Source organism: Canis aureus, chromosome 11 (genome assembly GCF_053574225.1).
Source record: "Canis aureus isolate CA01 chromosome 11, VMU_Caureus_v.1.0, whole genome shotgun sequence".
In the NCBI taxonomy this organism is placed as follows: domain Eukaryota; kingdom Metazoa; phylum Chordata; class Mammalia; order Carnivora; family Canidae; genus Canis; species Canis aureus.
Genome location: NC_135621.1, coordinates 3,542,777 through 3,568,253, shown reverse-complemented (window position 1 = coordinate 3,568,253; position 25,477 = coordinate 3,542,777). Strand labels below are relative to the sequence as shown.

Here is a 25,477-nt window from a genome sequence, read left to right as displayed (position 1 = left end):
AGCTCGAGAAGAGAATATGAGGGAGTAATCCCCCTGCAGGCCTTCCCCACTAGGCATACAAGATCTCTCAGATTACCCCCTACTTGGAGTGGTTTGCTAAACAAGGAAAGACAGGGAAATGGACTTCCCTAGATGATAAGGAAGTAGGATCTCTTTGGGCCAGCCTCTGGCAAGGAGACGACTGTGGGATATATTTCAGATTGGGCTACTGACTTGGCGCAAGAACTGAGGTGTAGGTCTCCAGATCTGAAGAAAGCTGGGATTCTGATCCCCAGTTTCTTCTTGGTATAAGAAAAGAAAAAGATTTCTTGGCTTCTCTTAGCTGCCTCGATGGTGGGGTATTGGGATGATTTAGGGAAGGAGGGATGGGCTAAGTGGGTGAGGCCAAGTTTTTGAGGACGCCATCTATAGACTTGGGTCAGCTCTGCAGACCTCTCTGCTGGCCGCTTGCTGGGCCTTCATACAGTTACCTCTCATAACCGTGGCCTCTCTCCTCCCCTTCCAGTACTGGGCCGGGTGCTGGAGGTAACAGATCTCCCTGAGGGCATCACTCGGACTGAGGCGGACAAACTCTTCACTCAGCTCGCCATGTCCGGCGCCAAGATTCAATGGCTCAAGGATGCTCAGGGGCTGCCTGGCGGGGGCGGGGGGGACAACGGTGGGACTGCTGAGAACGGCCGCCACGCGGACCTCGCTGCCTTGTACACCATCGTGGCTGTGTTTCCCAGCCCCCTGGCTGCCCAGAATGCCTCCCTTCGCCTCAACAACTCTGTGAGTCGCTTCAAACTTCGAGTGGCCAAAAAGAACTATGACCTGAGGATCCTGGAGCGAGCCAGCTCCCAATAAACGGAGGAGGGGAAGGGTCCGGCACAGTAGGGGTGGAAGCAGGGTGGAGGGGATCGAGGGATCCTGACAGACCATGGACAGAGGCAGAAAGGAAGGTGACAGACACTGAACTGGAGCCTGAGACAGTGGGGATGAAGACGGAACAGACACACTGGCACTGGACTCCTTCTCGCCCCCCCCCGCCATGGGTCCCCTCATTTTCCCTGGTTGGCCCCCCCTTGCTTCCCTCTCCTTCCCATCCTCTTCTGTCATTTTTTATCTCTTCTCCCACCATGAAATTAATTTTTTTCATATTTTTGGTCAGATAGAATTGGGAGGGTCCCACACTCCCCTATTCAATCAATCCCCTTACCATCCCAAGCTCCCTTTTCGTTTCTGGTCTTTATGAATATATTTATATGGACAGAATTAAGAAAAGCAAAATTGATTTCCCCTTTCTCTCACTTCCCCCATCTTGTCTCCCCAAACCCCAAAGAGTTAATACTTGGGCCTCCCCCCCACCTCCCAGAACACTTGTATATTGTTTGTTTGAGGTTCGTGCCGCAGTAACAGACAGTATTTAATTGCACATACAGATGTTTGCTGGGTATATTCACTGTAAATTTTATTTAATCTGATTTTTTGTTTGTTTGGGGGGTTATTTGGGGGGAGGTTGATTTTGTTTTTAAATATAAAAAAAAAATCTGTCACTGGACGTCAGTCCCTGTTTCTCTGTTGCTGCCCTGGTGTGGGTGGGGGTTGGAGGTCCTGGGTAGGTACAATCCCACAGCTATTGGAGGGGTTTCACATAGGATGGCTTTCCCTAGCCTATGCACACATATCTTCCTAACACTGTTCCATGCATCCCACCCCGGTCCTTGTACATAATGTTCTGACAGATGGCTGGGTCTCTAATGGGACCTTTGTTCTGGGCTCTCCTAACTCTCCAAGTGTGGTTTCATCAGACACATCACTTCTCAACTCCAGACCTCTGAGTCCTTATTAGTAAAATAAGAGACTTGGACTCACTGGCCTACCTCTGAGGTTCCTTCCATTTTGTTAATTCTGTGAATACTCCTTTAGGGTCCCTTGTGGCTGAGCTGGGAGGGGTGAGCGAGGTCCAGAACTGGGTTGAGATGGTGGCCTTATATGTGTCCAGAATCTGATCTTCTGAAAACTCTTCAGGGATGGAGGACTTGGGTCCTTCTTTAATACAAAAGCCATTGGGTTCTGCATGGTAGGACAGAAGTGGATGTTTCTTACAATAAAAGCTATGTCAGTTGAACTTGCAGTGCCGAGATCCCATATTATCCAGGCATACTCAGCAGTCCCTGTCCTATGCAACTGAAGAAAGGTGAAAAGCAGACGTTACCCACCCCATATGGATGGAGCTTTTCCTCTCGCTGAGGCTTCTCAAAGCTAGCCCTGTTGTTGTGCAGCCTGTCAGACCAAAGCCATTAAGAGCCATCCCGCAGGCCCTGCTCGATCTCACCCACCCCTTAAAGAAAGAAAAAAGAGCAGTGACAGAAATGACAAAGCACATTACCCTGGAAATCTCTTGGGTGTGGGTAGCAGTATCTCTAGCCAGGCTCCTCTGAGGCTTGTCTGACCCAGCCTCCAACATAATCCTTTACTTCTTACAGATACAAGGGATAAAGCAGCACTACATGACCACATCCAAATGGCTGTCCTCCGAGATGGGAGTATCTTCTCTTTCAGCCATGTCACAGCCCAGAGTAGGAGAAGGCTGCATCCCTGCGAGATAAGATGCCAGATATCTCATTGACCCATAAGTTCATATACTGGGGCATCAGATGAGGGAGATGGAATCAGGGAATCAAAATGATTTCGAAGTGTGGGGCTCAGCTATCCTATCTCCAAAAGTTTGCAATCCTCATGGGGAAGCAGACGTTACTTACTGAAGATAAAACCCGCCCTGTGTGGTAGCTATGGCCTTCTGTCCAGTCTGAACAAGACCATCTCTACCTACCTGACCATCAGACCCGCAATCCCCCAGAGCCCCTCAGATGGAAGTCCCAGCCTGGATTTTTTCAGTAGTTCTTAGATTTCCCTTCACCCTGAGGACAAGATTTTAGAATGGAGGGAAGATGTTCCTGGGGTACTGGAGGGAATAAAGCAGTACTATGCATGTTCCTCACTACCTTTCAGGACGGAGCAGGGTACCCCTCCCACCACTATTGGATAAGGATGCAGTCTAGTCTGGCTGATAGGAAACCTCTGAGAATTCAAATTCTTTCCTTCCTAAAGGTTTGAAGCTAGATGAGTGCTTGAGGGTGTAAAAACACATGGCCACAAGAAGCCAATGGCTGAAAAATCAAAAGCTAGTTTCTAAAGTAGGTCCAGGGAAGGTAGAATTGGAGATGTATTTGGACCTTGGGGAAAACTGTTTACAATTTCATCTTTATCTTCAGTCATCCAAAATCACCTAAATGAAGTATGCAACATGAACAGACACTGTCCCTTCTTAAATTTAGCCAAAACTGACCTGTACACCATAGATAAAAAAAACCAGGGCATAGCAGCTCTGGGGGATGGGAGGAGTTAGGGTCCAGCCCAGCCCAGGCCTCCCCGTGTCCAATTTCTCTGTGTCAGCTGTGTCGCTCAGCTGTCCACTTTCCTCCAGCCCTGTCATTTCAGCTCTGACACCAAGGCGAGAGACTAGGAGGTCTACAAATAACGTCTGGGTAGCCGGTGTGAGTACAGAGGGTACTGGGGGGGCTTAGCCCCCAAGGAAGAGGACCAGTCCTCCCCCAGCACCACCATCAAGACCCCAGGGGCTCCCTCTTCCCTCCACAGACTGTGGGCTGACTTAGGGAATCCCAAACGTAAGTTGCCTCTTCGTCCTCTGTCCATTGCCAGAACTGCTCCCTGCAGCTTCCCCAATCTGTAGCCTATTCAATGTCTTCGTTTCTCTCTTGCTTGTGAGTAGTTGGGGTTTTAGGAGTGAAATTATTATTCCAGGACAAGAGCTAGGATTGGAGGGTGGGGTGGAGGTGGGGTCAAGGGAATGGAGTAGTAAGGGAAAGAAAGGCTCATATTACTCTGAAAACTTAAAATAGCTGAGGACAGGCAGGCTGGGAACTAGGCCCTGGGCCCCCGGGACTCAAGAAAGGGGTATGGGTGAACAGATGTTCCCAGCCCATCCCTCCAAGCATGCTTCTGGACACATTAAACCTCTTGAAGAAAAGGGATCTGGGAAGGTGTGTGTCACATCCCTCTTGCCCACAAATTCCCAGGAGAAACCAGGAAAATCTCTAAGCCATGCAGCTTTGAACAGTGTTGGGGCTGTCAACTTGGGTTGCCCCTCAGTGGGGAAGGATGGATATCAGGAGCTGGTTGGGAAGTTCTTTAGTCGGCTGTGCTTTTCCCTGGACCTCCATGGAATCTGTCGATAAGCCTATGTAAAAGGATTTCTGTTTAAGCAAATTTCTCCTAAAATCTCCCTTTCAAGAACCACCCTACAGTGAAGGACAGGAAGAACAGCAGTCAGGGATTAGATTTCATAGTGGGGTCCAACCTCTTGCAGGATGACAGAAAAGGAGGTGCTGGAGTCCTCTAAGCCCTCCTTCCCAGCAGAGACTCGGCAAAGTGGGGTGAGTCTGGGCCTGTGACCACTGGGTATGGGGAGCTGGGAAGCCACTGCGGCCCTTCAAGAATGCTTGAATTAATCTCACTTGTATGTGACTCATCCGTTGTCAGAATGCTAGCCAGCACCTGCATCCCCCAATACCTCCTAATCCTGGGGTGTGCCCCTTGCCCACACTGGAAAAATGTGTAGTTAGTAGTCAGCCTTACCTGCTCTGGAGAGCATGACAGATCTTTTAACTTTGGGTTTCCTCCCTTCCCCCATCCCCTTCCACCCTCAGCTACAGCGGCTGAAGCAGTTATTCAGGAAGGAGTCTCCCGGGACAAAGGAGATGGAGCTTCCCCCAGAGCCCCAGGCCAATGGGGAGGCAGTGGGAGCTGGGGGTGGGCCCATCTACTACATCTATGAGGAAGAGGAGGAGGAAGAAGAGGAGGAAGAGCCACCCCCAGAACCTCCTAAGCTTGTCAATGATAAGCCTCACAAATTCAAAGATCATTTCTTCAAGAAGCCCAAGTTCTGTGATGTCTGTGCCCGGATGATTGTGCGTGAGTCACGAAGGGAAGTGGAGAGAGTGTAATGTTGAAGGCAGGAGGTGGGGGAATGGGCTCAGGAGAGGCGCATTTGTATAGCAGGCAGACTGGAGCAAGAGGCAGCTTTAAGAAAACGCTAGCAGAGGGGCACCCGGGTGGCTCAGGGGTGGCTTAGCCATGGCTCAGCCGGCTAAGCTAAGCGTCCAACTCTTGATTTCAGCTCCGATCATGATCTCCGGTCTTGAGGGGGAGAGTCCCTCTCCCTCTGCTCCTCCCTCTCTTGCGTGCGCGCTCTCTCTCTGTCAAATAAAAAAGTAATCTTTAAAAAATCAACACCAAAAAAATAAAATAAAAATAAAAATAAAAATAAAAAATCAACACCATTAGAAAGAGAGTGTGGGACCCCCTGGGTGGCTTAGCAGTTGAGCATCTGTCTGCCTTTGGCTCAGGCATGATCCTGGAGTCTCCAGATTGAGTCCCACAGGGGGCTTTCTACATGGAGCCTGCTTTTCCCTCTCCCTCTCCCTCTCCCTCTGTCTCTGTCTCTGCCTCTCTCTCTCTCTCTCTCTCTCTGTCTCTCATGAATAAATAAATATTTAAAAAGAAACAAAAACAAAAACCCGAGAATGTGGTCCTAGACCAAAAAGGGACCTGAGAGCTAGAGTAGCAGCACTGGTACAAAAAGGAAGGGGCAATGGAGAACTTGACCCAAATGTTCTTGCTTTTCCCAAGTCAACAACAAATTTGGGCTTCGCTGTAAGAACTGCAAAACTAACATCCACGAGCACTGTCAGTCCTATGTGGAGATGCAGAGATGCTTCGGCAAGATCGTGAGTAGGCTCTGGGGAGCGAGAAGGAAGGGAGGGGATGTGTTGCCAACTCCCCCCTTGCAGTCCCTCCGTCCCTCCCAAGTCGTCATATCCATTTCCCTGCTTTTTCTTTCTCAGCCCATCTCTTACCCCAAGAAGGGGTTTACTCATGGGAGAGATGGGGTTCTGGGCCATAGCTTGCTGTCTCTAATGCTTTCTCCCATCCCACCCTACAGCCCCCTGGTTTCCACCGGGCCTATAGCTCCCCACTCTACAGCAACCAGCAGTACGCTTGTGTCAAAGATCTCTGTAAGTGCTCCATGTGGGACCCGAGGGAAAGGGCAAGCCTAGAGATGGTTCCAGCACCACCTCTAGATCTGGAAGCCAAATTCTGAAACAGAAAGATTCTATTTCCCATGGTTCTTGCTCAACCTACCATCTTGAATACAGAGTCAGTATTCCTGTTTTATAGCTGAGGGAAGATAAGATTTAGCGAGGGCTCCACACCACTAGCAGGAGACAAAGCCAAGACTGAAACCTTCATCTGCCTAGCTTCAAACTCTGGGCTCTTCATATGTAAAACTATGTCTAAGTAAGAACAAGGATTCTTGACTGTCCTCATCCTTGTGACAGAGTAATACCAGTCTCAGGGCTAGACCAAGAGCTGTGGGCATCCTGGGCAGATTCATAATTTGGCAACCCTTACAAACATATTCGTTGACAATTTTACTCAACATTTATTTGGAGGAGAGGCTGATCTTTATGAGGAGCATGGGTGGAAAAAAGAAGAACCCACTGGTGGCAGCACTCCAGCTTGCACATGCCACTCAGCAGAAAAGCCAGCAGTTAAAGGACCACTCTCCTTAAAAGGAGAATAGTGATTGTGAGCATTCCCCAACTCCCAAGCAACTTATTAGCAAAGTTGTCTTTCCAACATCATATAATGCTCTGCCTGGAAGGAGTGCTGGTAAGTATTTTTCTCCATCACATTACATTCCCAGTGATGTTTTTATAGCTCTTTATAGATTGATGACCTAGATATGCCCAGCTGACCCCACCCTAATCCTACACACACACACACACACACACACGTATCCGTCTACTTAATCCCACCTCTCCCTTACTTAGAAGGTCTCTCTTTCCTTCAAGTCTTTCTCTGCTTCCCCAGTAATGGCTTCTTTCTTCTCCCATTCCCACTAGCTGCGGCCAGTCACAATGATCCTGTGTTTGAAACCTTGCGCACTGGGGTGATCATGGCAAACAAGGAACGGAAGAAAGGACAGGCAGATAAGAAAAATGTGAGCACCATACCTTCCTCTTGAGGTCCCTCCAAGAGATTCCACAGAGCAGGTCCTGTCTCCTCTCTGGAAAGCTGACAGAAGCTAGGGATTCTCTTCCCCTAAAATTGCACATAACCCAACAAATTTTTGCATGCAATTTTAGAGAGCCTTGGGTTGAGAATTCCTGCCATAGCATGTGTTTTCTCTAGAAACTCCCTTCTGGAATTGTCAGATTAAGCACCATAACCTACTGAAAGTTAGGTCCCCAGGCTCCTGGCATTGCTAGACAACAGAGGCAAGAGCCATGCTTTTGGATTTGGGGAAGCAAACCTATCATGCCAAGCAATCAATTCTAGAGCCATGAAGGGTCCATGAATATCATCTGAACTTACTCACTTATCCTATAGATGAGGAAACTGAAGCATTAGGCTAGCACCCAAAAGCAACTTCATTTCCTTTCGTAATAGGGTTACTAGTTTGGTGATGCCATAGACTTGCATTCAGTTTGGCAAAGAATTTGTTAGCATATCCTTATATCTTTCTGGAAAACCAGGATGGACTGATGTGGATAACAGTTAGTTGGAGTCCTAAAATTGGATGAATGACTATGCCCAAAGAATCCAGGTCCTTTAGAGAGTGCCTAGCTAAAGGGAGATTTCTGATACCTTATAACGTGAGTTGGTCCTCAGTACTGATCTATAGAGATTTTCCTCATTGATACAAATGAATATATAAATAGTATTATCCCTTAAGTCTGTGAGAAACCTAGGAGGGGAAACTTATACACTGAATAGTATATTCAAATATTTTGAGACTAGAAGAAAAGCTCAAAAACAATAATTTGAAGTTTTGTAAGGAAAATGAACATGTCTGCTCTTGGATCAAAGAAATCAACTGTACAAAAACTGTAGGAATTGGCTTCTGAGTAGTTGATATGGAAGTTGGGTACAAATTAACGATTTCTGTAGAATGAACTAAGACTTACAAGGCCCTAGCAATGTGATTTGACTGCTTTCAGAAAGGCAAGCACACTCAGGTTCTCTTCTCTTAAGGGAATTATAAAAACCATGCTGCCCATTTTTCTCTTACACACTGGAGTATTTTTAAGAGCAGACATAGTAAAAATCCTAGAATCGGCATCATGGAGGAGGGGATGATTTAAAGGGACTATGTTCTCTGTTGCTCCAGAGGCCAAATCAGGACTGATGACTAAACGTTACAGGGAGACTGAATAGGTTAAATTTAGGGAATTGCCCTCAAATTGCATGAGCTTACTTTGTAAGGTAGTGAGCTCCTGTCATTAGCTGCATTCAAGCACAATGTGGATGGTCCACCTGCCAGGATGTTTTACAGGAAGCTCAGGCATTAAGCTGGTGGTTGAACTGGGTATTTCCTCCAAGGCTCCTTCCAATCCTGAGATCCTATTATTCTATAGTTGGCTGGCCTGGCTGGAGAGCCAGGGCAAGCATGGGTTCCCAGGAGAGCATCTTCCTAACTCTTGTACCCCCTCCAGCCTCTAGCAGCCGTGATGGAAGAGGAGCCAGAGCCTGCCAGACCAGAGGAAGGCAAACCCCAGGATGGTGAGTGTCACCCACCTCCATCCCTAGAAATGGAGTAGGATCAGGGGCTCTGCTCTGGTACAGGGAATGGAGGGCCAAAGGGTATGCCAGTGTTTGAAGATAAAAGTGGCTCTGCAACAGAAGGGTAAAAGAATGAGGACTACCTTCCAGAAGCTAGAGACAGTTTGTCGGTGTTTCCCACCCCAGGAAACCCTGAAGGGGATAAGAAGGCTGAAAAGAAGACACCTGATGACAAAGTGAGACTCCTCTCTCCCTGCATGGACCCCAATCCTCTCCCCAACCCAGGTCGATACCACCTGGGCCTCAGCAAAAGCTCACACTTACTCCATGGGTTCCCATCACCCTTAACCTGCCTTTTCCACCACACACACACACACACACACACACACCACACTCATGCACACAACAGATTCCTCTTAGTTCAGGGACCTGGAAGAGAGTTGTAATGTAGTGTGCCTGGAGAATGTCCTTGCCTTGGACTCCTGACCCTCAATGTGGGACAGAGGAGCCCAGAGACTCATCACCTCCTTTCACCCCCAGCACAAGCAGCCTGGCTTCCAGCAGTCTCACTACTTTGTGGCTCTCTATCGATTCAAAGCCCTGGAGAAGGACGATCTGGATTTCCCGTGAGAGGCCTTAGGACTGGGACGGGGGTATACTGGGAGTGGAGAGGGAGAGCCTGGCTCCCTATGGGAAAGGAAAGGGGGGCACTCAGGGCTTGGAGCCTGTTAGGGCTGGACCTGGGCCAGATAGGTAAGTAAGCCCCCTAAATCTCAGAGGCCTCTCCCTTCCTCTCCCAGGCCTGGAGAGAAGATCACAGTCATTGATGATTCCAATGAGGAGTGGTGGCGGGTAAGAGAACTGGCTGAGGCTAGGGTGGGACATTGGTTGACTTTAGAATCTGAGACCGAGAGACTGATTCTCCCTGCCATCTCCTCTAGGGGAAAATAGGGGAGAAGGTTGGATTTTTTCCTCCAAACTTCATCATTCGGGTCCGGGCTGGAGAGCGTGTGCACCGAGTGACCAGATCCTTCGTGGGAAACCGTGAAATAGGGCAGATCACTCTCAAGAAGGACCAGGTAGGGGCACCTGGGGGGCGCAGTGGGTTCAGCAACCAACTCCCGGTTTCCCCTCAGGGTGGGAAGATTGAGCCCTGCATGGACTGGGCACTTAGGGTGGAGTCACCTGAGATTCTCCCTCTCCCCCTGCTCCTCCTGCTGTGCTCTCTCTTTAAAATAAAGATAGAGGCACCTGGGTGGCTCTGTCAGTTAAGCATCTGACTTTGGCTGGCGTCATGATCTCAGGGTCTGGGGACAGAGCCCCAATGGGCTCTCCTCTCAGTGGGGAGTCAGCTTGTCCCTCTGTCCCTCCCCCTGCTTGTGCTCCTGCTCTCTCTCAAATAAATAAAAAGAAAGAAAGAAAGGGAGGGAGGGAGGGAGGGAGGGACGCACCAGGTAGCCCTGGTGCCCCAGTCCAATCCCAGGCCCCAGGGTTCCTCGGCAAACCACACTCCTTACAGATCTTAACCTCTTCATGGGGCTAGGATAGGCCTCCATAAATCCAGGCACCACTGCTCTCCCGCTTCTACCTTTTCCCTTGATTCCTCTCCCTAAACCTTTAATCTTTCATTCAGATCGTGGTCCAGAAAGGAGATGAAGCCGGCGGCTACGTCAAGGTCTACACCGGCCGCAAGGTGGGGCTGTTCCCCACCGACTTCCTGGAGGAGATTTAGGCGCGCGGGCGCTGCGGCCGGGAGATACCCAGGCCCCACTCTGGGCGGGCCCAGGGGAGGTTGGGGAGGAAGGGGCGACAGCAGCCGTGCTGGGGGCGGGAGGGGCGGGAAGGCCCGCAGAGCGTGACGGGGCTCCCGGGAAGGGACTGGTGTCCCCCCCCACCCCGGCCTCGGGCGGGGATGCCGGGGACGGGGAGCAGCCTCGCCTGCGACCTCCCGGCCCAGCCCGTGAGAGCTGGAAAAGGAAGACCGCGTCGCTACCGGAGGCGCCCGGGGCTGTGGGAGGCGAACTGTCGAATATTGCGAATGTATTAAAGTTTTGAAAAAAGTTAGCAAAATTTGTTCTTTAACTGGGGGCCGAGGCGGCGGCGGGTCCCCCCCAGCTGTGTCCCCTCACCACCGTCGGGTACACTGCCTTCCCCCGGGGCTGAGGCCGGTGGCAGGTGGGGGTACAGGTGCCGTCCGCGAAGGGGGCCCGCCCGGAGCCCCAGCCCGCGCCCCGGCGGCCGCGGCACCTGGCGGCGGGGAGCGCCCTTCCGTCTCGGAGGCGGCTCAGTGCCGAGCTGCGCCGCCAGGGGGCGATGCACGATCTCGGTTGGAGAGCGGAGGCCCGGGCGGGGGAGGGGGCGCGGGAGGAGCGAACCTGAGACTCCGCGCCGGAGACCCTGGGCCGGGGAGGGGGCGGGGTGCGTGCCGTCTCCATGGCAACACTTCCTCGAGTCCTCCGGGAGCCGAGCGAGCGAGGCCGGGGGGCCTCACCCCTCCCGCGCGGCCCCCGCCCCAGCCCTTCGCTACAGGTACCGGGTGCGAGGGCGCCGGGCGGCCGGCAGAGCGGCTCACGCGGAGACCCCCCCGCGGCGCGCCGTATGCAAATGTTATTGTTTGCATATGCAAATATGCAAATGCGCCGGCCCCGGTCAGGGTGGCAGGTGGCGAGGAGCGGGAAGGTGTAGGGAAGGGAGCTGAAGGCTACGAGGAGTTTGGGGACCTGGGAGCCGAGCAGCGGGAGGCGGCCTGGGGTGGTCCCTGGGGTCGGGCCGGCAGGGTCTGGAGCCCGATGGCGGATGGGGGAGGGCCGGCCCGCCAGTCAGGAGATGCTCCTCTGCCCGCTGTCTGCCAGGCCTGGGGTTGGCACCGCCTGGCAAGGTTGGCAGCGGGAGCCCGGGCACCATCTGCTGCCGGCGGGGGGAGGGCAGAGGCTCAGCTGGGCTGGGGAAGAGGAGGGCCCGGGCGGCCGCGCCCCCCTTCCTGGCCGAAGGCTGAGGCGCGGTGGGGGTGGGGAAGCGCGGGGAACTCCCGCTCCCGCGCCCTTGACTGGCCCGGGCGCCTGGGGGCGGCGGCCCCGTAATCGCGCTTGGGCCGGCAGAGGAGCAGGTCACGGCAGCCCCCGACCGCCACACACGCCGGTCGCCCCCTTCCCGCCCGGGCCACGCCTGCCCAGGGAGGCCCGGCGCGGGGTGGTCGTAGGTCCCGGGCCGCGACGCCAGGACTCGGGCCGCGTGTCTCCATCAAGAGATCTGGGGGACTCAAAACCAGAGCCGCCGGATCCTCGGAGGGCCCCCCCACGACGCAGAAGCAAAACCAATTTACTGGCTCATTGAGCGGCGATGCTGGTGTGGGGGTGCCGAGAAGCAGAGGGAGCTGCTGTGCTCCCCCTACACTCGGGGGGCACCCCCCCGCCTCGCGGAGCCGGCAGCTGTCCCTAATTAGAGCGGCGGTTTAATTGGATTTATCAGCAGTTAATAGGAAATTAAGCAAAGGGCCCGAGAGAGGGAGGGCGGGAGGAGCGGGCAGGCCGGCTGTGCGGCCCGAAGGCCGGGGCTTGGGTGCCAGGGCTGGGGACGGCCAGTATCGCTCTTGGCCGCGCTCCCCCCAGCACTGGCCCCCCGCGAGCCCAGGCCGCCGCCCAGGGCAGGGCTCCTGCTGGGAGGCGGCGGCAACGGCGCCCTGGGTGAACCCCACCGCCCCTCACTCCCGCAAGCCACGCCGCCGAGGTGATGGATGATGTTGCCACACACAGCAAAGGTCATAAGTCTGGGCCAAGGAACGGACTGAATTGAAAACAGACCGGAGGAGGGGCCAGGTTCCCCGGGGCCAGGACCCAACCTGCCCCTGCCCCTCTGCGGCTGCTCCTCTCTGACCTACCGGGGGAGGACTGGGCCGCCTCCCCGGCGACGGTGACCCGAGTGAGTGACGGAGGCCCGGCTCTTCCACACCCCGCACGGCTGCATGGGAAACCCTGGCAGTCCCCGCGCAGCCACCAGTGATCCCCTGTGGCTCCCCCGCCCCAGGTGCTGGGCTCGAGTGGCCCAAGGTCTGCACCATCCACCCTGGGGGCCAAGGCAGGAAGCTAGCACCCTGCCAGCAGGCCTGCTCCAGGCCGGGGGCACTGGCAGCAGCTCCGGTGTGCGTGCAGATTGGTGGGGTCCCTCCGTGTCCCTAGAGACTGAGGGTGCCTGTGCCCTGAGGTGGGAGGTGCGTATATCAGAGCAGGAGTGTTAGTGTAAGCTGCTCTGAGCGTCCGGGCCCTTAAGGACGGATTAGTTGGTCTTGTCCCCATTCTACCCCCGCCCCGCCAATCTCCCTCATTTTTGTCTAGCTTAGGCCCGGGCGTCTAGGGGATATGTGCTTTGACGTGTCTGTGTGTCTGTGCCATCTTCACGGCTGGGTGTGACCCGAGTGTGGGCATCTCCGCGTGTCTCTGCAAGACTGTGTATGTGTGAGAATCACGAAGAGCCGCCGGTGAGTGTGTTGCTCTGGCATCGCTGCCTGCAGGTGTGTGTGTCTCCGTGACAGTGCGGGGGCGTGTGCCTGGGTGTGAGCCGCGCGACAGCGTGTATTCGGATGACAGTGTGACGCACGCGCGGTGGTGTGTGTGTGTGTGTGTGTGTGCGCGCGGGCGCGCGCCTGGGTGAGTCTCCCGCACCCACCCCCCCATTTCTATTCCTCTCTCCTCCCCGGGCGGGCTTGGCTCCGCCGTCCGCATCATCTCCATCCATTATTGAAGAAACAGCCGCGTCCGCTCCAATCACATCAACACCCCCCGCCCCCCTCCGTTCCGCTCGCCTCGCAGCCCCTCTGGGTCCCGGGGAGGGGGGCGCGGCGCGGCGGGGGCGCCGGGCAGAGAGGGCCCCTGACCCCGCGCCCCGAGCCGGCCGGGCACCGGGACGCCGGGGTCCCCGGCGGAGAGCGCTTTGCATAAACAGATGGCGCGGGCGTCTTTGTCTCGCTCGCCGGCGCGGCTCCGGGCTCCGCGGCTGTCTGGCTGATGCAATCGCGATCATCTCCCCGAGCCTCGGGACCCCGCGCCCTTAATAGCTGCAGAGGGGGTCTGGGGCTCCGGGGCTCCCGAGCGGATGCCGGGCGCCCCCTCCACGCCCCGCAGCTGCGGAGGGAGGACGGGGTCCGCGCCGAGGCGACGGGCACGCGGAGGTGACCGCGAAGTGGACCCCGGGCAGTGCCCGGAGCTGTCCCCAGGCCGGCTGCCCGCACTGCTGCAGCCCCCCAGGGGCAGGGAGCCGGAGACCAGGGCTGGAACCGAGGGGTGGGGGTGGATAGAGATGAAGACAGAGACCGGCGTCCGTAAGGAGAGACGCGGAGGGCAGAGAGATGTAGAGGGAAAGACAGCCGCGGAGAGACGCAGAAACAGATGCGCAGGGACAAAGCCTGCCCGAGCTGCAGAGGGAGAGACAGACAGACACAGCCAGGTGGTAAGAAACAGACACGGAGGCAGACAGACAGAGCCTGGAGAAGAAAGAAGGGCAGCCAGAGACGGGGCAGGCAGGGGCCCAGGGCCGAGGGCAGCGCTCCGTCTTAGGCGGGACCCGGCCCGGGGCATCTGGGGCCCACCAGCCCCTCGAGAGGGACCAGCCGGAGCCTGGCGAGGTGGGAGACCCCGCGGGCCCACCTCAGGCCCAAAGATGGGACCCAGTGCCCTGGCAGGAGTGGCAGGAACGGCCAGGTGGGACCTGGCCAGGTGGGGCCTGGCCGGCGCTCCAGGCACGGGCTTCCCGCCCCAAGCAGCGGGGCGCAGCGCCCGCACGGCCCGACAGGGGGCGCCCGGGGCATCGCCCCTCAGAGCTTGGGAGCAGCTCGACCTCCAGGGGGCGCTCGCGGGCCCGGCCCCAGCCCGCTCGCCCCGCCCCGCCCCGCCCCGCCCCGCCCCGCTGCTGCCCCTCGCCCCGCGGCCGGCGCGCGGTCGGTGTCCTGGTGAAGTCCGCGTGCAGCCGCTGGTCCCCGCGGGAGCCCCGCACGGCCTGGGCCACGCCCGATCCGCAGCTAACGGCTCCTGCATCCCTCGCGCGCCTTGGTCCGCGCGGCCTGAGTCTTTCTGATGGGAAAGTGCGGCGGGGGGGATGGGACATGAGATCCGGATTTCCGAGTTCCGCGCCCCAGCTCAGGCCCAGAGATCGCGACCCAGAGATGCGGGGGTGGGGCTTAGACGACGGGTCAGAAACGGGTGCGGGGTCAAAGAGCCTTGGAGAGGCCAGAGAAATAAGGCGCTTGCGAAGTGGGGCGCCGAGGCCAAGCAGAACAGCCGGCGGCTCCAGGGAAGGAGCGGGGCGGAGGGTCCGGAACGCGCCTGGCCACCGAAGTCACAAGAAATGGTCCAAGAGCCCGGGCGAGGGCCCCGGAAGCACGGGGCCAGACGCCCCTGTCTGCGGCCTGGCGGCCCAGCTGGGGCATACCGAGCCAGATGTGCAGCCCAGATGTGCAGCCCCGGGAGCCCGAGCTCCGGGACTGATTCTTAGTCTCGGAGACTGGAGGTCTGGGGGGCTCGAGTGACAGGACAGGCCACTGGGCCGTCCCCGAGGAGGTGCCGGGCTCTGCGCCGCTCCAGGCCTGACATCCCGTCAGTCCCCCTGAGCCCCCCCCCCACGCCGCAGCGAGTCTCTGTCTCTTTGTTCTCCCGTGTCTCTGACACTTTATCTCATTATCCGCCGGAGGGAGGCGGAGAGCCTGGGACCCCGCAGCCTAATTACAGCCGCTCTTGTCAGCGCAGGGGGCGGAGGAGGGACCAGCGCAGGGATGGGGGGGGCCCAGGAAGGGCAGCCGCCGGCCCCCACCCCGCAGCCACTCACCCCGTCCGCCCGAGGCGCCTCAGGGCTCTGGACGGAGGGGGACTGGGGGGGGTAGCCTGGCAGTGGGGAGAGGTGGTTAGGGCCAGGCTGCCGGGTCCCTAGCACCCCAGTTCCCCAGAGACATGGCAAGGAGCTTTCCCACCCCAACAATAGCAGACACCTAGGCTGCTGCAGAAAGGGAGGCAACCGCTCTGCGCTTCTCTCCCCGGGGGGCCTTGTTCTCTTTCCTCCTCCATCTTTCCCGTTTCCTCCACTCCTGCCCTTACCCCATTCTCCTCCCTCTCTGGCGCGGCCAGAAACAGCGAGCCGTCTTGGGGGGCTCTGACTTCACCCTACAGGAGGTAGGCAGAGCAAGCAAGTCTATCAAAACCCCAAACTTGGACAGCGGACTTACTCCAAGCTCAGCCAGGTGTTAAATACCCCGGATCCCGGCCTCCGCTGGCTGTTGGAGCCAACCGCACCCCGACTCCAAGACCCTCCCACGACTGGTGGGGCTGGGGATGCTGGAGGGCTGTGGGTCTGTCCTTCCTCTCCTCCTCCCTCTACACTGTGTACGGAGGCTCAGCGGGGCCTTTGGGACCTGTCCGCTCCCTCGGGATCTGCTAGCGCTACGGGTGTCCGGGAAGTGCTTGGGGCCCCTCCTGGCCCCCCCAACACTCCGCCCCCCGCACTGGGCTTGCAAGCTGACTGCCGGGCCCACAGCGGGTCCTTCCCCTACCTTGGATCCTCCCTCAGCCTCTCAGGCCAGGACCCAGCCCCAGGCAGGAGGGTGTCCGTGGGCCAGGGCGCAGCCATCTGGAGGAGTGGAGGGGCAGAAAGCCCTCTGCCTCCCGACATTTGTCCCGCTTCGGGCGGGGACGGGGGAGGAAGAGATGAGGGGGGTGGGGTGAGCCTGCCCGAGCGGGTCCGCTGGGCCGGGCCGGGCTGACCCCTCCCCAGCCGGGGGCGGGACCCCAGGAGGAGCAAGGGAGCAGAGCCGTGGGGAGCCTCAGACCCTGGAGAGGCGACATGGCGGGAACAGGTCCCGGGGCCCGCTTCTACCGGCAGATCAAGAGACACCCCGCGGTGAGTTCGGTCCCCAGAGCCGCTGTCGCTAACTCCCAACTCTCGCTTCCCTGGTGGCCCGCAGACCTCCCAGGACCTGCCTCTTGCCCAGTTCCCCCAAGGGCCCTCAGCTCTCCAGGCGCCCCCAACCTATCCCTGCAATGGGCCCCGACCCTCGAACCCCCCGGACCGGCTCGCGGCGGGCGAGGGACACGGAGGCTGCAGTGTAGCGGGAGGTCCCAGGTCCCCTCCCCGGGTGAGGGTGAGAGGGAGCCCAGGCCCGGGTGGGGGCCGAGCGGGCCGTCGGGGCCCTCGGGGAGGGCGGTGACCCCGGGCCCCGTCTTCTCCGCAGCTCATCCCGATGATCGGCTTCATCGGCCTGGGGATGGGCAGCGCCGCGCTGTACCTGCTGAGACTCGCCCTGCGCAGCCCCGACGTCTGGTAAAGGCGGGTCGGCCGCAGGCAGGGGGAGGGTGGGAAGGCCAGGGAGGGGTCTCAGCGGGGACCCCCAGGCAGCCCCCCGCGTCTGCACCGCCGGGCACCTCCACCTGGGGCCCGCTCTCCCCCACCGTCCCACCTCTCGCTCCTGGGCCCAGACTCCACCCGCTTTGGGCCGCGGAACCCGCACCGCTCCCGGCCCGGTTGCCATGACGACGCGCCGCCGGCGAGCGGCTTCGGGTACCCCCCTCCCGCCCTGGCCGGGGGAGCTGCTAGGGGCGCCGCGGTGGGGGCTGCAGCGGCGGAGACTCCGCAGGGGCGAGGTAGGGAGAGGGGGCTGGGGGGCGGCGGGAGGCCTGGGCGACGTCGGGGTCGGCGCATCACTGAAACCCCAGCCCCTGGGGTCTCCGCCTGACTTCCGCTGCCCTGCTCTGGGGGTGACCCTCGGGGGGGCAGGAGCGGGGGAGGCCCTGGGCTGGGTTGTCAGTCCTACCGGCCCCACGCTGACAGCCTTCCTGTTCTACTGGTCACCACCCACTACCTTGCCCCCACCCCAGTGGGTCTCTGAGAAATGGGCCTCCCAGGATAGGGCAGGGGTGCTGCTGCGGGGCAGGAGACCCTATGTGTCGCTTCGGGTTCCAGGGTCCTAGCTTCCAGGGAGCAACCCCTCACCGTCCCCCTCCCTCTCTGTAGCTGGGACAGAAAGAACAACCCAGAGCCATGGAACCGCCTGAGCCCCAATGACCAATACAAGGTACCTCCTCCATCTGTTCATCTGGGTCCCAGGACCCCACCCCCACCCCAGGCCATGAGGGGAGGCCTGAGGCACTAGGTGCCCCTTTCCCTCCCGTAGTTTCTTGCAGTTTCCACGGACTATAAGAAGCTGAAGAAGGACCGGCCCGACTTCTGAGCTGGCCGGGTTGCAAGTGAGAAGTGAAGCACCGACTCATTTCTTCCACTCGCTGCCCCCTGCCCCCAGGGCGCCACTCTCGCCACCCCGGCCAGCTGCTGCTTACACAGGCTTGGTTCCCACAGGAGGGGAGACAGCTCCCCACCCCCTTCCCTTGCTCCCAGCAGCGGAAGCGCCTCTGACCCTCAGCTCCAGTCCCACGCGGGGGGGAGGAGTTAGAGGGCAGGCAGTGTGTAGACGGAAAGGCTCAAACCCGCCCCTCTGCCCCCCTACCCAGGCCGGCCGGGTGTGGCCCAGGCTACGTGTTGAGCGTGGCCAACGTGAGCCAGGAGCAAGCGGAGGCCTCCCAGTGCCAAGTGACGTGGCGGGCCCCACGTTAGCCGGGCTCCGGCGCCAGTGCAGGGGCGGCGCTGCTCTGGCTCGACTGGGCTCGCTGCCTGCGCCCGGCCTGCCCTGGATGCGACACCTTCGCTCGCTCGCGGAGCCGAGCTCCTCCCTGTGCCCAAGCCCACTGCTTCCAGAGCCAACAGGCATCCCCTCCCGCAGCCCTGCACCTGGGCCTCCCCGCCCCCTCCCTTGCTCCCCTCAGTCCCCTGGGATCAAACAGAAGCAGCCGTGGGCAAAATACAATTTCATTTAACAAATTGAATTTGCTGCGCCTGCTAATCACGTCTGGTGTCGGCTCTGATCAGAGACAGAGAAAGGAGGCTGTGCCCCCCCCCCCGGGGGGGGTCCTTGTGGTGGTGGTGGGAGGGAACACGTAGAGGGAGACACACCACCACCTGGCCCAGGGGACCCCTCCCGCGGTTAAGGAGAGATCCAGGCAGGGTAGCAGTTTATTAGATAAAAACAGAAAGGTGGGTGCCTACTCGCCCCTTCCTCGGGCTCACAGGGGCAACTGCCCTCTCCCCAGGTAAGAGCAAGGAGTCTATAACACTGAAATAATGGGAGAGTTCAGGGCAGAAAGCCCCAGGCCTCCTCCTTCTAAGTCTAGTTACGGAAAGAAATCTCAGCTACAGAGTCCAGGATAGAGCTGGGTTTCCCTAAGTAAGAGCCCTCCCCTCCTCCGGCAAAAAATTGAAACCGTCACTCCCCTCCATTGGTCCCAGGAGACAGAGGAGAATAAACTCCAGTCCGTGGGCCCCACCTCCCAAGCGCCCTCAGCGCTCATCAAAACCAGGCATGGGGAAGGCCCTGGCAAACTGCTCCACCCGCTGCCTGAGGTCGGCCAGCCGATGACTTGTTTCAGAGTCCTTGAGCAGGAAAGATTTGAAATCCTGGAGTTTGGCTGGAGGGGGTGAGGCAACACAAGGTCAGAACTCCAGGGAAGGCAGTCAGGCCAGCCAGGGGGAGGGGCACAGAGTGAGCTCAGGGAGGGCCTTGCCCCAACTCACCCGTCTTGTTCTTCACCTCCAAGCCAATGTGGACACCTTCATCTATAAAGTCCACGACCCTCCGGAAGTCATCCTCACGGAACTGTCGAGAGGTCAAGGCTGGGGCCCCTGGGAGGGAGGCAGACGAGGATCAGCCCAGTCCAAGCCCACCTGGCAGCCATCCTTCCTTCTGCAAACCCCAGGTCTCACCAAGCCGCAGGCCCCCAGGTGTGATGGCGCTTCGGTCCCCAGGACAGGTGTTCTTGTTGGCTGTGATGGATACCAGTTCCAGCACCCGCTCAGCCCGAGCTCCATCCAGGCCCTTGGGCCGCAGGTCCACTAGCACTAGGTGGTTGTCGGTGCCACCTAGGGAGAGGGGCAGTGAGCCGGGAAGGGGGGCTCTGGGCCTCAGCCTGAGGCTTCAGAGGCTCTCACCCACCCCCCTGGCTCACCAGACACGAGCGAGTAGCCTCGCTCTAGCAGGGCATCGGCCATGGCCCGAGCATTCTTCAGAACCTGCAGGGCGTACTCCCGGAACGTGGGGGTGCAGGCCTGGAGATGAGACAGTAGCAACATGACCCCAAGCGCCACCTCCTGCTGCCCTTCCACTTCCAGTGTAGTTGGGACTCCAGCCTTGACCCCACCCGGGAGCTTCCCTTTTATCAGCTCCAATTCATTCAGCAAGGAGCCGGGCTAAGCCTCCAGGCCAACTGCCCCTCCCCCCACCCGGAGGAGAGTAGGCTCCCCAACCTGCTTTAGGGCCACAGCCACGGCAGCAATGGCATGGTTGTGGGGCCCGCCCTGCAGGGATGGGAACACAGCAAAGTTGATTCGGTCCTCAAACGTGTAAGGGATCTCCCGGCCAGTCTTGGGGTCCACAGCCCGCATCCCCTTGCGGTAGAAGATGAGTCCTGACCTATGGGGGAAGCAGGTGATCAGAATCTAAGCGGAGAAGAAAGGACGAGGGATGGTGAAAGCAGAGAAGGCTGACCTGGGTCCCCGTGCTCTCTGAGTCTACTTCAGTTGGGCTGGTGTGCGGTACTCCAGTGGTCAAGGAGAGCAGCCCTTCAGCCCCACCCCCAAATCCCCTAGCAGGGAACTGCACCATGGGCAAGACAAGGAAAGTCATCACAGACTGGGCCAAAGTCTTCAGGGTTTCAGGTGGGAATAAACTCCTCTCAGATGCAGCCCAACCACGCCCCTGGAATAGGGCGTGAAGGCAGAGAAAGATAAGGCCTGACCTCAGGGAACCCTGACCTGGCCCCTCGAAGAGTCTTGTGAGTGGTGGTGGTGACAACATCCGCATGCTTGAAAGGTGAGGGGATCACCTTGGCAGCCACCAGGCCACTGATGTGGGCCATGTCTGCCAGCAGGTGTGCCTTGACCTCATCACACACCTGGGCAGGTACAGAGACAGGCCTTAGCCTCGGGAGGCCTCCCCAAGGCTGCCTCCCTCCCAGAATCTCCCCACTACCCCCTGGGAAGTGGCTGGTACGCCAGCCCTCCACCAACCTCTCTCATGCGGGCATAGTCAATGAGGCGAGCATAGGCGCTGGTACCGGCTATAATGAGCCGCGGCCGGAAAAGTCGAGCGGTCAGTGCCAGCTGGTCGTAGTCAATGAGGCCGGTTTTAGGCTGCATGGACAAACCAAAAAGCTGAAGCCCTGAGAAGGAAGCAGGACAGCTTCCTCTCCTCCCCGACTCCGGCCCAGGACTCCAGCCCCTCACCTTCCCCAGCACAGCGCCAGCAGAGCCCCAGCACTCACATTCAGCTTGTAGGGCATGGACTCAAAGAAGATGGACGTGGCTGAGACCCGCTTGACATCAGACATGTAGCCATGGGTAAGACTGAGAGGGGTAAGAGAGCTTCAGAAACGAGTAACGCCCGGAGTGAACCACACCCCTCCCGCCCAGCTCCGACGCCTCTGTCCCTAGAACACTGGCCCTGGTATGCACCACCCACATGCCAGGTCTGTTGCACGGTGAGCACTGGTTACTGGTGGCTTCTCTTCCTCATCCACTGATATGCAGGGCACGGAGACACCTGCATGCGCCATCTGTGTGGCACACGGTGGTGTTCGGAAACAACTCTTGTCCCATGCCCATCCTGTCCACCAAGCCCATTCACCCACCCCGGTACTCACTGGCCCCCATCGGGCAAGTCTAGCCCCATGATTCGGTCATGAGGCTGCAGGAGGGCTGTGTAGGCGGCCAGATTAGCGGGAGAGCCTGAGTAGGGCTGGACATTGACTCCCCACTGTGCAGGATCCAGGTCAAAGGCCTCCAGGGCTCTGCGCTGACACAGCAGCTCAATCTCATCCACTACCTCGGCTCCTCCATAGTATCTGCCATGAGATGGGGGTTTATCAGGGCACCTGGAGAGGGTCCCAGTATCCTCAGCAACCAGCGGCAAAGGGCTGGGAAGGCTACTCCTCTATCCATACTGAGGGCACGCCCGTCAGGGATGGCCTCCCAGCCCTCTGGTACCTAGCCCTCACCTCTTGCCAGGATAACCCTCCGAGTACTTGTTGTTCAGACAGGACCCCAGGGCCTCCAGCGCAGCTCGGCTGCAGAAGTTCTGGGGTGAGGGGGGTGGGGGGTAATGTCAGAAGGTATTGAGCCCTCTTCCCTGGAGCCTCCCATAGCCCCTTCCTGCCAGAACCCCAGGCTGCAGGGAGGAAGGAGCTGGGCTCCACTGAGAGCTGTTTGCTCATTCGGCATTCCTTGTCGGGCCTGAAGAAAGGCCAGAGGAAGCATCCTGAGACACCTAGCTGCCGTGATAGTTGTCCCCAGCAAGGCCACCCGTCCACTCGAACCGGTGCTTCCAGGCTCCTCTTTCCTCTCGGGAAGGGGAAGGGGCCAGACTAGACTAGAAGGGCTCCGGACAGCTTTGGAAGCTCTCTAATGTCCCCACCCCATAATCCAGACTGGCCCTGCCTGTTCTTCAGTAAAGAAAAGAAGGAGATAAGGCCCAGCAGAAAGGCCCTGAGTCCGAGAGGGAAATCTGGAGAAACATCAGTATGATGACCTGTTATCTCCTGCACCCACTGCGGCCTATGCCTGGGCCCTCTCCCCAAGCCCCACCTCTGAGGCAATGAGCTCCAGGCCACGACACTGCCTGTCCTTCTCCCTCTGCAGCAGCTCCCACATCTCAGGATCACTGTCTGACAGACTCTCCTGGCCTGTCCAGCCCCTGCTCGCCACTTCTCTGGTCTGGGTCTGGGCCACCTCGTTGTGCTGGCACCGGGCGGCCATCCTGACCAGCCGCCCACATCTCTGCAGAGGCTAGGAGAGGAAACACCACGGTCAGATAAAAAGCATCCAAACAGTCGCCCAATAACCCTCACCCATGCTTATCAGGCTTTCTGGCTCCAAACCTCACAGCCAGTGGTCCAGCCAGCCTTTCCAATTCTCACCACCCCCGCCTCCACCTTCAAAAAGCCAGTTCTAGAGCCAAGGCTGAGATCAATGTCCAGGGGGTGGTTCTGATTTGGTCCATTTATTTCACCTCAGAATTTCCCTCCACCTCGACCCATGAACCACTCTGCAAAGCCACGGGGTAAACTTTGTCCTCTAGAAGCCTATGTCTCTGGAGCTCAGGGGCAATCCACCAAGGTTCCAGAACCTCCCCAACCCACAGGTACCAAAGGGTCCCCTGCAGGGCCTCCGTGGCAGTCAGGGGGTTGGAGCTGAGCTAGCAAGGACTCAGGAGGCAGACAGCAGACGTGGTTTCCAGAGCAAGAGGTGGCGGAGCGGACCTTTAGCGACCTCTGGGGGAAGGGGTTTGGTGGTGGCGGGAGCCTTCAGGCAGGGAAGCCAAAACCAACTTCCCGCCCTCTGTGCCCCGACCCGTCCCGTCCGTCAGTCCGCAGCGCCAAGGAACCCCTGATGTAAGCAGCGGGGCCGGGTTGCATCATCTGCACGGCTCGGGGCTGGCTGGACGGGCTCAGCCCCCCGGTCCAGGGGCCCCGCTCGCTCCCCAGGGTCCGCGGGGCATCTGAGCGCTCCTCTCCCCCAACGCCACGTGAAGGAGGCGGTCGCAGGCCCCGGGGCGCCCGGTGTCGCCGGGACGCGGAGGGGCCCCAGGGCTCCCCGGGCACCGGGCGCGGCTTCCCGAACACTGCCGAGCTGCACGCCCGTCCCGGGGGACCAAAACCACGTGCGCGAAGCCGGGGGCACCCCGGGGCTGGTGAATGGGAACCGGGGTCGGAGGGGAGCTCGCGTTCTATTGGCCCCCGGTCTCCGGAGCCCCATTCTTACCCGAGTGGCCCAGAGCAAAGAGAAGGGCAGCATCGCAGCCCGGGTCGCGGGAGGTCTGGCCGCCAACTCCGGCCGGGGGAGCGGGGTAGGAAGCCGCCTGGCCCGACAGCGCGTGCGCGAGAACGGCCCGGGCAGCCACCGGATCAAGGGGAGGGACCTACGCATGCGTGCGGTGGCCCCTTGAGGGTCTCTTGGGAGTTGTAGTTCCCCGCCCCCGCCCCCCCCCAACCCGCGGGTTCCCCATCTGTAGCCCGCGGTCAGAGGCTCTCCCCTGAAAGAAAAGAGATCCGGTGCCGTACCACCGCCTCATTGTCCTCAAGCTCAGTGGGGTTTTTTTTCCATAGTCCAGACAACAGCCCTTTATTGGGTGCCTAATGAAAACCTAGCATTATTAGGCTTTTTGAAAATATGAAGACTCCTCTTGGAGCTTGCAAGCCGTAGTGCACTGGAGAGCACCTGGCTCAGAAGGTGAGACTTGAGTTCAAGTTCCACCTCTGGGACAAACTAGCAAATTAGCCTATCTGGCCCTCATCCGTGATTCAAAAATAACATGTAGTGAGGATTAAGTGAGTCTGTATGTAAACATGGTCTGGGATGGATCACCTTCCCCTCATCCTCTGACCTGCCTCCTCCATGGTTGTCTCCTCCTCCTGGGACACCCCGGAGCTGAGTGACATGTCCCTGCCTGTTGCTGCACTTGTTGAATTTTGCTACCTGTTCACCTCCTGCTGCTCCAGCAGTAAGCGAGCTCTCTTTATATCCCTGGGGCTCTAGATCCTTGGGCCTGGAAAGGATCTTCATTTTAGTCTGACCTTGTCGGGACTCATTGGCCCCTCTAGAAGTAGATCCCCAAAGCTGGGTATTGGAATTGTCTGGGAAATGTAATCTAAACATATGAATGTGAGGAGGCTTCTCTTCTAATTCAATGGATGAGTAGACATTTGCCCACTCGTGGTGACAGTGAAACTTCTCCTCAGTGATTCTATATATTTTTTAAGATTTTATTTATTCATGAGAGACACACAGAGAGAGACAGAGAGACAAAGAGACAGAGACACAGGCAGAGGGAGAAGCAGGCTCCATGCAGGGAGCCTGACGTGGGACTCGATCCCGAGTCTCCAGGATCAGGCCCTGGGCTGAAGGCGGTGCTACACCACCGAGCCACCTGGGCTGCCCTGATTCTATGTTGTTGTTGTTGTTGTTGTTTTTAAGATTTTATTTTATTTATTCATGAGAGACAGAGAGAGAGAGAGAGAAGCAGGCTCCATGCTGGGAGCCCGACATGGGACTCGATCCCAGGTCTCCAGGATCACACCCCACGTGAAAGCAGTGCTAAACCGCTGAGCCACCAGGGCTGCCCTGATTCTATGTTTTTAATAAGATTTTATTTATTTGTTTTTTTAATATTTATTTATTTATTTATTTGAGAAAGAGAGAGAGCGAGAGAACAAGCATGGAGGAGGGACAGAGGGAGAAAGGGAGAAGCAGACTCCCTGCTGAGGAGGGAGCCTGACTTGGGGCTGGACTCCAGAACCCAGGGATCATGACTTGAGCCAAAGCCAGATGCTTAACCTACTGAGCCACCCAGGCATCCCTCCTCAGTGATTCTAGAGAACCATTTCTCACTGTGATTTCTCAAGCAGTAATTTTTAAGAACCATTGCCTTACTTAGCAAAATTACATATTCATTCATTCACTCATTCAACAGACATGTTGAGCTACTCTGTGCCAGACATGCCCTAGCCTTGGAGATGTAAGAATAAATCGCTGACTGCTGGGACATCAAGCAGTGATCAGGTAACAAAATGCAACAAGTGCAGTTATGGGCAGGGGCAACTCAGCTCCCAGATGTCCAATGCCCCAGGGGGGCGGGGTGGGGGAGGAGAAGAGGATGGCTGCAGAGGCAGTTTGTGAGTCAGAGGAAGAGGAGAAAGGCCGTCCATCACAAAACATGTTCACATGCAAAGTTTCATTTTTTTTTTTTTAGATTTTATTTATTTATTTGAGA

At 58.0% G+C, this 25,477-nt stretch overlaps 4 protein-coding genes and 1 long non-coding RNA gene across 37 annotated transcripts in view; 3 read left to right on the top strand and 2 right to left on the bottom strand.

Moving 5' to 3' along the window:
• Positions 1-3,608, top strand: part of R3HDM2 (R3H domain containing 2) — a 164,606-nt gene extending 160,998 nt beyond the window's left edge. For 14 of the 29 annotated variants that reach the window (XM_077913484.1, XM_077913491.1, XM_077913487.1 and 11 more), the window contains 3 exons: positions 506-771; positions 2,469-2,561; positions 3,470-3,608. In XM_077913484.1, the coding sequence (XP_077769610.1) occupies positions 506-771; positions 2,469-2,561; positions 3,470-3,508 (398 nt within the window). In that variant the 3' untranslated portion in view covers positions 3,509-3,608. Of the gene's footprint in view, positions 1-505; positions 1,541-2,468; positions 3,295-3,469 lie in introns of those variants that run through there. The other 15 variants (XM_077913508.1, XM_077913502.1, XM_077913494.1 and 12 more) reach the window with 3 other exon arrangements.
• On the bottom strand, positions 1,423-8,987 carry LOC144323257 (uncharacterized). The gene is made up of 2 exons (XR_013388683.1): positions 7,083-8,987; positions 1,423-2,580 (listed from the first exon to the last, which is right to left on the bottom strand). It is a non-coding gene; the product is annotated as an uncharacterized LOC144323257 (long non-coding RNA).
• Positions 3,532-10,701, top strand: STAC3 (SH3 and cysteine rich domain 3). 3 transcript variants are annotated; one of them, XM_077913513.1, is made up of 12 exons: positions 3,532-3,671; positions 4,373-4,439; positions 4,713-4,977; positions 5,695-5,792; positions 6,008-6,080; positions 6,972-7,069; positions 8,565-8,631; positions 8,818-8,867; positions 9,172-9,257; positions 9,432-9,483; positions 9,573-9,710; positions 10,265-10,701. In XM_077913513.1, exons 2-12 carry the CDS (start codon positions 4,374-4,376, stop codon positions 10,361-10,363), a joined length of 1,092 nt encoding a protein of 363 aa, XP_077769639.1. In that variant the 5' UTR covers positions 3,532-3,671; position 4,373; the 3' UTR covers positions 10,364-10,701. The 3 variants fall into 3 exon arrangements, with proteins under 3 accessions (XP_077769639.1, XP_077769638.1, XP_077769640.1); XM_077913512.1 differs by lacking the exon at positions 3,532-3,671 and adding an exon at positions 3,852-4,046; XM_077913514.1 differs by lacking the exons at positions 3,532-3,671; positions 4,373-4,439; positions 4,713-4,977; positions 5,695-5,792; positions 6,008-6,080 and adding an exon at positions 6,520-6,738.
• A 4,125-nt stretch (positions 10,702-14,826) lies between these two features.
• COXFA4L2 (cytochrome c oxidase hypoxia associated subunit FA4L2) lies at positions 14,827-18,485 on the top strand. Of its 3 annotated transcripts, XM_077913478.1 has the most exons (5): positions 14,827-16,509; positions 16,841-16,929; positions 17,569-17,680; positions 17,780-17,852; positions 18,114-18,485. In XM_077913478.1, exons 1-4 carry the CDS (start codon positions 16,453-16,455, stop codon positions 17,834-17,836), a joined length of 315 nt encoding a protein of 104 aa, XP_077769604.1. In that variant the 5' UTR covers positions 14,827-16,452; the 3' UTR covers positions 17,837-17,852; positions 18,114-18,485. The 3 variants fall into 3 exon arrangements, with proteins under 3 accessions (XP_077769604.1, XP_077769603.1, XP_077769605.1); XM_077913477.1 differs by having other exon boundaries at positions 14,835-16,509; positions 17,780-18,485; XM_077913479.1 differs by having other exon boundaries at positions 16,336-16,509; positions 17,620-17,680; positions 17,780-18,485.
• Positions 18,453-23,608, bottom strand: SHMT2 (serine hydroxymethyltransferase 2). Its single transcript, XM_077913476.1, has 12 exons — positions 23,470-23,608; positions 22,294-22,494; positions 21,708-21,787; positions 21,354-21,554; positions 20,976-21,057; positions 20,722-20,844; positions 20,467-20,606; positions 19,960-20,125; positions 19,662-19,761; positions 19,420-19,575; positions 19,231-19,338; positions 18,453-19,124 (listed from the first exon to the last, which is right to left on the bottom strand). Exons 1-12 carry the CDS (start codon positions 23,500-23,502, stop codon positions 18,997-18,999), a joined length of 1,518 nt encoding a protein of 505 aa, XP_077769602.1. The 5' UTR covers positions 23,503-23,608; the 3' UTR covers positions 18,453-18,996.
• Between the last annotated feature and the right edge of the window lie 1,869 nt (positions 23,609-25,477).

Coding starts and splice junctions, on each gene's coding strand:
- STAC3 (XM_077913512.1), top strand. CDS start 4,000: ATGCTTCTGGACACATTAAACCTCTTGAAGAAAAGGGATCTGGGAAG. Junction 5,793..6,007: donor AGAGATGCTTCGGCAAGATC/GTGAGTAGGCTC, acceptor CCCACCCTACAG/CCCCCTGGTTTCCACCGGGC. Junction 8,632..8,817: donor GGAAGGCAAACCCCAGGATG/GTGAGTGTCACC, acceptor TTCCCACCCCAG/GAAACCCTGAAGGGGATAAG.
- COXFA4L2 (XM_077913478.1), top strand. CDS start 16,453: ATGGCGGGAACAGGTCCCGGGGCCCGCTTCTACCGGCAGATCAAGAGA. Junction 16,930..17,568: donor CTGCGCAGCCCCGACGTCTG/GTAAAGGCGGGT, acceptor TTCGGGTTCCAG/GGTCCTAGCTTCCAGGGAGC. Junction 17,681..17,779: donor GCCCCAATGACCAATACAAG/GTACCTCCTCCA, acceptor TCCCTCCCGTAG/TTTCTTGCAGTTTCCACGGA.
- SHMT2 (XM_077913476.1), bottom strand. CDS start 23,502: ATGCTGCCCTTCTCTTTGCTCTGGGCCACTCGG. Junction 22,495..23,469: donor CTTTGCTCTGGGCCACTCGG/GTAAGAATGGGG, acceptor TTCCTCTCCTAG/CCTCTGCAGAGATGTGGGCG. Junction 19,125..19,230: donor GGAGGTGAAGAACAAGACGG/GTGAGTTGGGGC, acceptor CACCCCCTCCAG/CCAAACTCCAGGATTTCAAA.